This window comes from Rhinoraja longicauda, chromosome 20 (genome assembly GCF_053455715.1).
Source record: "Rhinoraja longicauda isolate Sanriku21f chromosome 20, sRhiLon1.1, whole genome shotgun sequence".
NCBI classification, from domain to species: Eukaryota; Metazoa; Chordata; class Chondrichthyes; order Rajiformes; family Arhynchobatidae; genus Rhinoraja; species Rhinoraja longicauda.
In genome coordinates, this window is record NC_135972.1 from 16,319,250 (window position 1) to 16,332,819 (window position 13,570).

General features: G+C 46.9%; 1 protein-coding gene across 1 annotated transcript in view; it reads right to left on the minus strand.

Moving 5' to 3' along the window:
* LOC144603587 (transmembrane protein 178B-like) overlaps positions 1–13,570 on the minus strand; it is a 243,335-nt gene that overhangs the window by 26,072 nt on the left and 203,693 nt on the right. The window contains exon 3 of the mRNA XM_078417016.1: positions 887–1,024. Coding sequence (XP_078273142.1) covers positions 887–1,024 — 138 coding nt within the window. The remainder of the gene's footprint in view (positions 1–886; positions 1,025–13,570) is intronic.

Genomic DNA, 13,570 nt, shown 5'->3' on the forward strand with positions numbered 1-13,570 from the left:
ACAGTAATCTGCCATCTTTTTTCGCCAAGATATCTATCCATTCAAATGTCCTTCAACTTACCAGCTTTTGCTGAATCTTTTGCCTTGCTGAAGAGAGATAGCACCCCATAATTTGAGTTTACTAGTTCAGTCCCAATACCACGGTGGTCCAAAGCTCTTCAAGTAAACCTGTTGTGGCCAAACCAACCTTCCTCATTCAGACTTTAAGGACTCATTGCAGCAGAGACCAGCCCAGCTTATGCTGCACAGCAGCACTCAGAGATGAAAACAAAAGATGCTGGAAAACCTCAGCAGGTGGGACAGCATCTGTGGAAAGAGAAACCCCTTCTGAACTGCTGAATGTTTCTCTCTACACAGGTGCTGCTGGACCTGCTGAGTTTCTGTTTTAGATTTCAAAGAGGTAACTGCCTTACTGATGTCAAAACATGCTTTGGTGGTGATGTATGTATCCATTCAATTCTAATGATTTCCTTGAAAAGGCCTGTTTCTATTGACTCTCTCTCTTTGGCTCCCAGATCACTTCACCCCATTGGCCTTTGACTGAGAATTCTTCTCTAGTTGTTTTGTAGTCTATTCTATGTTTGCTGCATCTTTCAGTTTGAAACCTTCGCCTTCGGGTCTGCATGAATACTTTTATTATACATTTACTTTCAGGATCGATGACAAGCATTTATTCCTTGCAGTTTCACCACGCGCCTCAACCCCATTTGATGAAAAGCTACCAACGTGAAACATTAACTCAGCTTGAGCTTCCACAGATGTCTCCTGACTTGCTGAGCGTTTGCAGATTTTCATATATCCAGCGCCCGCAGTAAGTTTGCTGTGGAATCCGCAGGTCCCGAGACATGAGGAGACACGTACTGTAAGACTGGAGAGACCACCTTACCTCCCATGAGGAACAGTAAGCCAGCCACGTACTGCATCAGGCCCCGATCCCAACAGCAGCCAAGGATCCCGATTATCCAGCCAAAGAGGATGATGGCGACTGCCATTCCCATGAATCCGGCTGTCATCCGGCGGAGATCTGTGGGGGGAGAGAGAGAAGGCAAGGCTCAGTAAGCTTCATGGGGAATTGTCCTTGCTCCCAGTGCTGACGTCTGCTGCCCTAAAAGATCTGCTTGGACGATTACTCTGCTTGTCGTAGAGAGTCATAGAGTTGTACAGTGCAGAAACAGACCCTTCGGCCCACCATGTCCATGCTGACCCTTGTACTTATCTATACAGCCCCATTTACCAGCATTTAGTCCATAGCCTCCTCTACTCCTGCAAGTTTAATATTGTAAGGTCCTAAAAGAATAAACAAGTTGTGCAGAAGGTTAAAACACTCCCGGCCTTGTCTTCCAATATCACAGTTGGACAACTGATACAGGCGCAAATCAAGTCACTTGACATTGTAGAACTCAGCATCAAATGCGCAATGAGTGTTTCCTCTTCCAGAAGTTAAGTTTATTGTCACTCTGATAATGGAGGAGGTCCAGGACAGAAAAGTCAGCATGGGAAAGGGAAGGGGGGTTAAAATGGTGAGCAACATGGGGATCCAGTGGGCCTTGGCAAGTGCTGGAGTGCAAGCGCTCAGCGAAACGGAAAGTAAGTGGGGAGGGGGTGGTTTGGGTGGGAAAGGATGAGTCAACCAAGGAATTGTGGAGGGAGCGGTCTCTGGAGAAGGCAGAAAGGGATGGGGATGGAAAGATGTAAATGGTGGAAGGATCACATTGGAGGTGACGGAAATGTCCAACACATCATCCTCCGACATTTCCCAGGATGCTCAGGTTCAAGATTAAATAGATTTCTGAGTGGGCCATGGGGTCATGAAAAGTAATTTCTAGGCCAGAATTGATCATGTCAGAAGCTGACTTTCTAGTGCTGAGGCAATCCCCGCCCCTCAACCAAAAGTGGAGGAACTCCGTCGGTACCAAGATGTCAGCCAGTATAACCTCCCCCAAGGCTCAGGAGGGGCTGGGATGTGTATTCCATGCCTGCTCCCAGCTGAATGTTATAAGTCCAGCTTTTGCAGGCCAAGGACCTGGCATTCAGACCTTGAGAACTTTAACCAGGACAGAGGGGGGCTCACCTCCCAACACAACTCGATCCCGAGCAGCCAGCCATGATTAGTGTCCTCTGATGCTAAGGCAGGAGTGTTACTGACTTGGCCAAGCTGACACTAGTTCCTGCAACATTCTTCAGAGTGGGAACATTCCCTCAGAAGTACCCGAGGTGTGAACTTTATATTCTAATACCCACTGACGGCTTGCTATGCGACTTGATTAGTACGAGGTTATGGGGAGAAGGCAGGAGAATGGGGCTAGGAGTGTTGAGATAGAACAGCCATGATTGAATGGCGAAGTAGACTTGATGGGCCGAATGGCCTAATTCTACTCCTACCACATGATCCTATGATGATCTTATGCAGAAACTCTGTACGTGGTGCCATGGTGTGGCATTAAACAGGGCCCGTTTCTGTCTTTACAAACATATTAGCAAGGAAACAGACCATTTGGCCCATCAAATCCATGCTGACCAGTATATGCCCATTATCCCAATATTGTTCACCCCCATAGTCCCATCATCTCCCCCAGGTTCTACCACCCACCCATACACTGGGGGCAGATAACATAATTAATGCTCTGCCACACAGTGCTCCAGTTGGCTATCATCTCTCAGCGAGACACAAGGGACTGCAGATGCTGGAATCCTGAAACAAACTGCGGGAGGAAGTCAGCGGGTCAAGAAGCATCCGTGGTGGGAAATGGGTAGACGTTGTCTCAGGTCGGGTTCTTTCTTCTTCAGATGTGAGATGTCTTCTGAGAGGAGATCTTATCGAAACGTATAAGATTATTAAGGGGTTGGACACGTTAGAGGCAGGAAACATGTTCCCAATGTTGGGGGAGTCCAGAACAAGGGGCCACAGTTTAAGAATAAGGGGTAGGCCATTTAGAACTGAGATGAGGAAAAACCTTTTCAGTCAGAGTTGTGAATCTGTGGAATTCTCTGCCTCAGAAGGCAGTGGAGGCCAATTCTCTGAATGCATTCTCTGAATGAATTCTGGATAGAGCTCTTAAGGATAGCGGAGTCAGGGGGTAAGGGGAGAAGGCAGGAACGGGGTACTGATTGAGAATGATCAGCCATGATCACATTGAAAGGCGGTGCTGGCTCGAAGGGCCGAATGGCCTCCTCCTGCACCTATTGTCTATTGTCTATTGTCTATTGTCTTCCACCATCCCTTAATGTAAGTGTCAGTGTGGCTGCCTCCCGTTGATTATCATTGGCACAACTTGCTCTGCAAACGGCACCATACAAATAATGCAAGCTGTCATTTGTTTGCTTGCTGCATCTGTCAACATCCTTCCAATCTCAGTCAGCACTGCAGCTGAGCTCAAATCTGTCCTCCCTAAAGCCTCTCAGGTTCATGTTGTTTGTATACCTCTCGCTGCCTCATAATTTCTCACATAAGACCATAAAAGTGTTCATGGAATGAATGGAACGGTACACTTCTCCCCTGTGTATAATCCAGCACTGCTTAATTAGGGCCTTGACATTAATTAAATGCTGAATATAAAATGAGAGATTAAATGAAGTATCTTGCTGACAGTATTATTACATTTATGAAAGTAAGTGAAGCCAGGCAGATAGATTTGCAATAAAGACCTATCTACGGGAAACCAACTGGAAGCTACTGTATGAGCATTAGGTAACGTTTATGTTATTGGACTGGTTGTTGAGTTCAAATCCTTCTGAGACAGTTTGAGCATTTCAATTCATCTTAACACCAAATTAACTGCAAACGATAAAATCCTGTTCTCAATAAAACTGGGTAAGAGCTGTCAGGTTGTTGTGACGCCCGTCTGGTGAAAATGGGAAAGGAAATCAATGGCCTCCGGCCAGCCTGCCTCCAGTCCCACACTATGGCTGGCCCTTGACCATGCTTCGAAGGGAAGGGTCCTTGTCACGGTTTATCCTGAACTGCTCCGTGACAGATGACTCTCTGATCTACGGGCTGTTCCCAGGGACACATTCGGAGATGGACTTCAAATGCTGCTGGAAGGTCATCAACTTGGTGAAAGATGTTCTTAGGTCTGCCCGAACTTTGTTGACCTCCCAGCAGAGTGAGATGCCCGTCAGGGAATGTTGTCGACTGGCCCGCTCCAGACTGCAGGAGTACGTGCTGAGGGACGCACTGAAGCTCGGTGCAGCCAACGCCAAGGCCCTGTGGGGGAGGACCACACTTCAACGGAAGGGTCTTTCCGTTGCTGCACATAAGGGGGCAGGGTGTGGTGGGGTGGGGGAGGGGGGGGGGGGTAGAATGGGGTTGAGAGGGAAATGTAGATCAGCCATGATTGAATGACGGAGTAGACTTGATGGGCCGAATGGCCTAATTCTGCTCCTAGAACTTATGAACATTTGAACAGGGCCAGGAGGAAGAAGACACCTTTCGCTTGGACTGACGTTCCCAGTCACCAGCTCAGACACGGAGTGGACGCTTCTGCAGTGGGGTTTAGACTGGAGATATGCTCACACTGAGTTGTGGTGGAAGTATTTTCAGGTGCCAACTACCCAGGGACAATGGCCCACACTGTTTGCTCAGACTTTGAAGGAAGCACCACATAGACAAGGGGTGATAGCTGTTTTTCACTGGGCCAATTGTGTGGAACTTGGAAGGAGTCCAGCTTCAACTGATAAGAAAACAACACTTCACACAGAAGGTGGCGAATCTTAGGAATTCTTTGCCCAAGAGGGGTGATGGATCAGTCGTTGAATACAGTCAAGACAAAATCAATATTGTTTAGACTACAAGTGAGTCCGGGGAAATTGGGTCTAGTTTACTTTAGTGATGCGGCACGGAAACAGGCCCTTTGGCCCACCGACTCTGTGCCGACCAGCAATCTCCATATACTAATACTATCCTACACACACTAGGGACAATTTGCGATTTTTACCGAAGCCAATTAACCTACAAACCTGTATGTCTTTGGAGTGTGGGAGGAAACTGGAGCACCCGGAGAAATCCCATGTGGTCACGATGAGAACGTACAAACTCCATACAGACAGCACCCATGGCAATACCCATAGATTGAACCCGGGTCTCTGGCACAGTAAAGCAGCAACTCTACGACTGCCGCCCCTTAGTGAAGGTAGGCGGTGCAGAGGGAACGGGTCTGCCAAGATCTTGTTGAATAGTGCAGCAGCTATATCCATTGACGACCTCCTCAGCCTTCTATGGCAATTGCTGTCAATAGTGTAAATGCCAGGAAAGGCAAATGGGAGTGGTTAAGCTCTGCCTCACAGGTGACGATAGGTCTTATTTCCTAGGTCAGCCCAGAGACGAATGTTGTCCCAGTTTTGCGGCATGGACTGCTTCATTCCCTGAGTGTCAATGCGATTCAGTCTTTCTTCACTGGATGCACGATGCCCTCAGCCGTTCCTGAACACTGCAGGTGTGGAAGGGAGTCTCCGCACCTGCGTGTGTATAGAAACACACACTGAACTTTTTTTTCTTCTCTCTCATTTATTGTAATGTTTACAGCGTTACTATGTTTACATATTCTGTTGTGCTGCTGCAAGTAAGAATTTCATTGTTCTATCTGGGAAATGACAATAAAACACTCTTGATCCTGAGAGTGCTGCCCTTTCACCACTCTACTTTACATCGGCGAAACCAAACGCAGGCTCGGCGATCGTTTCGCTCAACACCTTCGCTCAGTCCACCTTAACCAACCTGATCTCCCGGTGGCTGAGCACTTCAACTCCTCCTCCCACTCCCAGTCTGACCTTTCTGTCATGGGCCTCCTCCAGTGCCATAGTGAGGCCCACCGGAAATTGGAGGAACAGCACCTCATATTTCGCTTGGGCAGCTTGCAGCCCAGCGGTATGAACATCGACTTCTCCAACTTTAGATAGTTCCTCTGTCCCTCTCTTCCCATCCCCCTTCCCAGTTCTCCCTCTATCTTCCTGTCTCTATCCACCTATATCCTTCCTTTGTCCCGCCCCCCTGACATCAGTCTGAAGAAGGGAGTCGACCCGAAACGTCGCCCATTCCTTCTCTCCTGAGATGCTGCCTGACCTGCTGAGTTACTCCAGCATTTTGTGAAATAAATACCTTCGATTTGTAGCAGCATCTGCAGTTATTTTCTTACTCTACCACCCCCTATCATTCAGCATACAGACTCAACAGACAGTAACACCTCTCCCAGCTACAATGCAAAGAGTCTTCTGAAGGGCGTGTGAAGCACACTGAATGCTCTAGGATCATGACCATCTACCATATTACAATATTGATTGGCTTATTATTGTCACTTGTACCAAGATATGGTGCCTGCAGGCAGATCATACCATACATACAAGTATTCATACCATACAGGTGAAGCAGGAAGTGCAAAATATGGTGTTACAGCTACAGAGAAAATTCAGATTAAAAAGTGCAAGGGCAGCAACAAGGTACATTGGAGGATGAGCAATACATCCTTAGCTTGAGAGAGATCCGTACAGAAGTCTGATAACAGCAGGGAATATAATATTTAGGATGCTAGCATGGTTTCATTGTACATGCTTTTCTTTTATTACACAGGCTTTTGATGAGTGTGAGGAGCTAGGAGCTGAGTGGATAACCCTTAATCCCCAACCTCCCACCTTCACTCAGTGTAGGCAGTGTAGATACAACAAAGGGCTTCAGATTCTGGAATCTGATACATAAGAAAGGTGAGAAAGGTCACCACAAAACGGACGGACGATGGGTAGATGGGAACGGGGGGAGGAGAAAGAATCTGTGTAACTGTGGTTGGGAGGAAGTGGAAAGATGGGCGGTGTGAGAGAAACTGGGAGAGTCAGAAGGAGAGAGAGAAAGGGAATGGGAAAGGGAGAGAGAAAGGGAATGGGAAAGGGAAAGAGAAAGGGAATGTGGGTTACCTGAAATGGGGAAATTCTACATTCATACCATTGAGATGAGGACTACCTGGGCAGAATATGAGGTATTGTTCTTCAAAATGGCCATTGACGATCTCACTCAGGCACCTTCATCTCTCCCAGATGAATAGTGGCGATGGCTCAAAGGGCCGAATGGTCTCCAGTCCTAATCTTCCACGCCCATTTTATTCTCTTTAAATGGCAGTTGACTGTTTTCACTCAGACACCTTCATCTCCATGGCGCTACTGATTATCAGTCACGCGCCAGGCTGAAAAAGTGCTTACCCAAAGAGAAAGTTAAGGACATTTGTATGGACTTATTACATGCCCACAGGCCGCAGACTGACATCACACCGTCAGGTCACACCTATTGTCCCATTGATCAAGTGCAGTTTGATTTCTTTTTTTTTCTGATTATTTCTCTGTTCGACTTGCAATATTCAGCTGACAAGCGGCATAAAGAAGTTGGCATGGGAGGCAGGAGATTGAATCTGGGGAAGCGGCTGGTGTCAGGTACACAGTGGAATTAAATTTTTGATGTTGTAAATCACTGGGGAAGGTGAATGTTCTCAAAGACGTCATTTTTGCAGTGTCATTTATTCTGAGGCCGGTCGTGTTTAAGTTCCATCTCACATGAGACAGAGCAGAGTCAGATCGACCCGAGGCAAGTCTTCAGATAAGGACTTGGGCAGACAATGGGTTGTGGAAACTGTAATTAAAGACAGCCGCAGAATGCTTGCTCATCCAAAACATGGTCACTCAAGCCCTCAGGTCTGCCCTGACAGTCGGTTAGGTCAAGACTGATTCAAACCTCAAATTCAATTACCCACCTGCCAAAATGTATCTATCTTACACTTGAAACTCCCAATTGATATCCAGTAATTCACCAACTTTCGTGGTATTTTGGATGAAAAGTTTCCAGGTTTCTCAGACCATTTTGCGTTAAAATGTGTGCCCTTTGGGTGATACGGTGGAGCAACTGGTAGAGCTGCTGCCTCGTAGCACCAGAGACCTGGGTTCAATCCTGACCTCAGGTGTTGGCGGTGTAACATTTGCACATTCTCCTTGTGACTATGTGGGTTTCCTCCGGGTGCTCCGGTTTCCTCCCACATTCCAAAGATATGCGGGTTTGTAGGTTAATTGGCCTCTATAAACTGTCCCTAGTATGTAAGGAGTGTATGTGAAAACAGTCTAACATAGAACTAGTGTGAACAGGTGATCGATGGCCAAATGGCCAAATGGCCTTTTTCCAGGCTGTGTCTCTAAACTAAACTCTAAACTCTATCCAGTGCTGAATGCACTCAATAGACAATAGACAATAGACAATAGACAATAGGTGCAGGAGTAGGCCATTCAGCCCTTCGAGCCAGCACCGCCATTCAATGCGATCATGGCTAATCACTCTCAATCAGTACCCCGTTCCTGCCTTCTCCCCATACCCCCTCACTCCGCTATCCTTAAGAGCTCTATCCAGCTCTCTCTTGAAAGCATCCAACGAACTGGCCTCCACTGCCTTCTGAGGCAGAGAATTCCACACCTTCACCACTCTCTGACTGAAAAAGTTCTTCCTCATCTCCGTTCTAAATGCCCTACCCCTTATTCTTAAACTGTGGCCCCTTGTTCTGGACTCCCCCAACATTGGGAACATGTTTCCTGCCTCCGTACTCCCTGTAAGTCAGCTCACCTTAAAGTGTTGGGGCTCCTTTGAAGCAGGCTTGGCTTGCCAGATCGTGGAAAGTCAGATCCTGATATTCTGGTGTGCAAAGTCCAGCTCGTGACAGCATCGCTGGATGGGTCACTGGATCCCAGCCTCCAGCTAGGGCCGGGTAACTGGTGTCGAGGGGGGTAGGTGGGGTGGGAGAGAGGGAGCAGTGAAGCATGAATGAGACCGTCATTGTGAAGTGAAATAAGTTAACATTATGTGTCCAAGTCAACTTTCTCAGAGTTGGGAAAAGAGAGAACATTTGTTCATTTTAGGTGGGGAGGAATTGACAGGACTTACGGAATTACTCTCATAAGGTGAGACCAAATGGGTTAATTTGGGAAGTTAGAAGGTTTCTAACCAATTTGATCTCATTCTTCAGGGACAGTCCCTATCCACCCCTCCCTATCTTTTCACGTACTGAAATCTAACATGTTTTTTCTCAAAGATCCTTGTGTGCAAATATGTTTCTATAACTATGGATAGAAACATAGAAACATAGAAAATAGGTGCAGGAGTAGGCCATTCAGCCCTTCGAGCCTGCACCGCCATTCAATATGATCATGGCTGATCATTCAGCTCAGTAGCCTGTACCTGCCTTCTCTCCATACCCCCTGATCCCTTTAGCAAAAAGGGCCACATCTAACTCCCTCTTAAATATAGCCAATGAACTGGCCTCAACTACCTTCTGTGGCAGAGAATTCCACAGACTCACCACTCTCTGTGTGAAGAAATGTTTTCTCATCTCGGTCCTAAAAGACTTCCCCCTTATCCTTAAGCTGTGACCCCTGGTTCTGGACTCCTCCAACATCGGGAACAATCTTCCCGCATCTAGCCTCTCCAACCCCTTAAGAATTTTATATGTTTCTATAAGATCCCCTCTCAGTCTTCTAAATTCCAGCGAGTACAAGCCCAGTCTATCTAGTCTTTCCTCATATGTAAGTCCCGCCATCCCAGGGATCAATCTGGTGAACCTTCTCTGTACTCCCTCTAAGGCAAGAACTCCTCAGGTTAGGAGACCAAAACTGCACACAATACTCCAGGTGCGGTCTCACCAAGGCCCTGTACAACTGCAGCAGAACCTCCCTGCTCCTAAACTCAAATCCTCTTGCTATGAATGCCAACATACCATGCCGACTGACTTGCTGAGTTTTCCCAGCAATTTTGTCCTTATTTCGGGGATTTCGCATTTTACTGCAGATAAGCAATGCACTAGCTCGAAGGGCATTTCTTATGCTGCATTTCAAACTGTTAGTTTAAAAACAAAATGAAAATCTGTTATGTTTGGAAATTCCTCCTGAAATTCAGAAGGGGGATGGATGTGTCGAAATAACCTGGGGAAAACCTGGCTCAGGTAGAAAGTGGACATTCCTTTAACCTTGGGCACTCTTCTCCAATCCTAAAGGAGAGATCTTGCAAGGTCAGGCAAAGTTCACCCCAAAGTTGCAGTTAATGCATATTCAGTTATTTGCGTATAACCTACGTATAACCACATTCCCACAACCAAGAGATCATCCTGTATGTTAAATATTCAGCACTGATAACTGCACGTGAAAGTTATGTGAATATGACATCCTGCAACTGATGTTCATTAAATTTTCAGAGTGGATAAACTGAAGATTTTAATTCATAATTCAAGATGCGGGGGCTCACTAGCAAGGAAGGATTTATGGTTCACCGCTAATTATGCTTGTGAAGGTGATTTGAGAGCTTTTTTGAAAGATGCCAGTCCTTTTTGGCGAATGTAACTTCACACTGCTTCCAGTGAGGAGTTTCAGGACTTAGACCCAGCAATGAAAAGAGAGGCAGTGTGAATATTGCCGTGGACATTCATTCACAGTGGGTAGACTGGTGAGGATGAGACCAAGTAGGTTTATTCCCCCATGTTGGTTCCCTCGTTCCCTGCTGCAGACCCAGTCTGGCAGTTGTGTCCAGTTTGGTCAGTGCTGGTGCGATCAAGCCAACCTTGGTGATTGATATCGAAGTTCCCTATCCAGAGTACATGCCCTGCCCTTGCGACTCCCAAGCGATAGACAAAGGGGCGGCACAGTGGCGCAACGGTAAAGTTGCTGCCTTACAGCGCCAGAGACCCAGGTTTGATCCTGACCACGTTTGATCCTGATCCTGTCTGTACGGAGTTTGCATGTTCTCCCTATGCCCGCGCAGGTTTTCTCCGGGTGCTCCGATTTTCTCCCGCACTCCAAAGACATGTGAGTTTGTAGGGTAATTGGCTTTGGTAAGTTGTAAAATTGTCCCTAGTGTGTGTAGGTTAGTGTACGGGCCGATCGCTGGTCGGCGTGGACCAGGTGGGCTGAAGGACCTGTTTCCGCTCTGTATCTCTGAAGTAAAGTCTAAACAACATCTGAGTCTTCAGCAGACAGACGTTGTAGGTGGGAGTTAGTTGGGGCTTGCTTCCCCATTTGACTAGATATCACAAGACTTCATTGGGGTTCAAGTCAACATTTAAAATTCCAAGGACTAATCTCTCCCACTCTGCCACCACCACTGGTGTGACTGAATCTACCTAAGGATTGTGATGGAGAATCTTGCACATTGTATGATTACGCCAGGCTATTGCTTGACTATAATAGTTCTCCCAGGTTACACACTAGTGCTGGTGAGGAGGACGTCTCACAATCTCCTGGGCTGGCAGCACCTTGAATCTGGTCACCACTGGTGGTCTATCAGGTAAACGCACAGTGTCTTGTGCCCAGAGTAGGGGAATCAAGAACCAGAGGACATGGGTTTACAGGTGAGGGGGAGGGAAAGATTAAATAGGAACCTGAGGGGTACCATTTTACACAAAGGGTGGTGTGTGTTGGGAACAAGCTGCCGGAGGAGGAAGTTGAGGCATATACTACTGCGACATGTAAGAAACATTTGGACAGGTACATGGATAGGATAGCTTTAGAGGGGATGTGGGCCAAACACAGGCAGGTGGGACTGGTTCAGACGGGGCATGTTGGTTGGTGTGGAGACGTTGGGCCGAAGAGGCTGTTTCCACACTGTATGCCTTTAGTGGGCAGAGGGAGGAGCCCAGAATCATAGTCCTTGGAAGTCCCATGGCCACAAAACCTTTCCTTCCCCAGGAGGTTGGATTGTGTAGCAAATGACAACGTTGAGCTTGTGTAATCCAATTTTTGACCCTTTGCAATCATTGCCTCAGTTTTGGGGAAGTTCCTCAAAAGAATTGAGAAGCTCTAAATGGAACGAGGGGACATCCAAACATAAATACCGATGCAAAGAAATAGGACTGGAGATACATCGTAAAGAAAGTTATGGAGGATCAAGTGTTGCTGGACTGGGGGTGGGTGAGCACAAGGGCGATCGTGAACTGTTAAGAGACTGTGAAGAGAAACTGGCCGGCAGATCTTAGGGTGAGGAGAATTGTTTCAGTCACAGAATGAAGTGTCTAGTGTGATTGGGAATACACCTCATTAGACAAAGTGGCTGAGCAGCTGTCAAAGAGATGCACAAATTGGACACAAATGGAAATTGTTTGCCTTGCATTTTGTCCCCCTCGGGGAAGAAATAAATTTGGACCCAAGACTCAATCTGAATGTGAAAGGAAGTCAGTGCTGGGGATAAAGACTCCACTGATCGGAATTGAAACAACCAACTGGCATCTGAAACCCAGAGGCGCTGCAGCAAGTGGAGCAGTAATGGTTCCAGCATACGCTCATTATAAAGAACTGGAGAGATGTACACATCATTCACTGCTGTCAGCCCTTATTGTAATGTGATGCATTTTCACCATATCTTTGAGTCAATACATACCTTCCTATCCATCCATCCACCTACCTACGCCCTTCAAAATGCTCACACATCCAGGCTTTAATAAGCTATGATCTTGCTGCGGATGAATGGATTAACTTTTTCGTTTAGACTGAAACCTGGCCCAATGCTGGCGGCACCTCACCACTCTCTAAAGCCTTCCCACTGGTCATATCTTCAAGCAGCTGGCCTTTTGTCACTGACCCCCCCCCCCCACTCTGACCACCTGGACCCATCTCCCCATTCCAGCATTTCTTCTTGTACCATTCCGCTTGCCTCATCCAAGTCTCAACCCAAGCTTCCACCATTCCTGTCCCTCACACGACAGACTACACACTACACTATCTTCTCACTGATACCCCTCCATCCCAACTCATCACGCTTCTCCAGTGAGACACAAGTAAGTTGGAGTAACTCAGCGGGACATGCAGCATCTCTGGAGAAAGGAATGGGTGACATTTCGGGACCCTTCTTCAGACTAGTCAGGGGAACGCTAAACAAGAGATATAGACGATGATGTAGAGAGATAAAGAACAATGAAATAAAGATATGCAAAAAGTAACAATGATAAAGGAAACAGGCCATTGTTAGCTGTTTGTTGGGTGAAAACGAGACGCTGGTGCAGCTTGGGTGGGGGAGGGATGGAGGGAGAGGGAATGCAGGGGTTACTTGAAGTCAGAGAAATCAATACTCATACCACTGGGCTGTAAGCTGCCCAAATGAAATATGAGATGCTGTTCCTCCAATTTGCGTTTAACCTCACTCTGACAATGGAGAAGACCGAGGACAGAAAAGTCAGTGAGGGAATGGGAATTAAAGGGTTTAGCAACTTGGAGATCAGGTAGGTCTAGGCGGACTGAGTAAAGGTATTCAGCGAAACGATGATCTTCCTTCTCTCCAGAGATGCTGCCTGTCCCACTGAGTTACTCCAGGTTTTTGGGTCTATCTTCAGTTTAAACCAGCATTTGCAGTTCCTTCCTACACTCTTTTCCAGTTCACTGTCTCCAGTCCTCACATAATCTTTTCCTCTACATAAACTCTTCACCCCGTTGGTCTTGAGAACCTTCTTACCAAATCTCCTCTCGCTTGAGCACAATTAAGGCCATCGGCGACCATTTTATTGGATCTACACCGGCCAAACCCCAGTCTCTACCTGGTTTTACTTCTTTCTGTGTCCATGCCACAAGATAAATATTC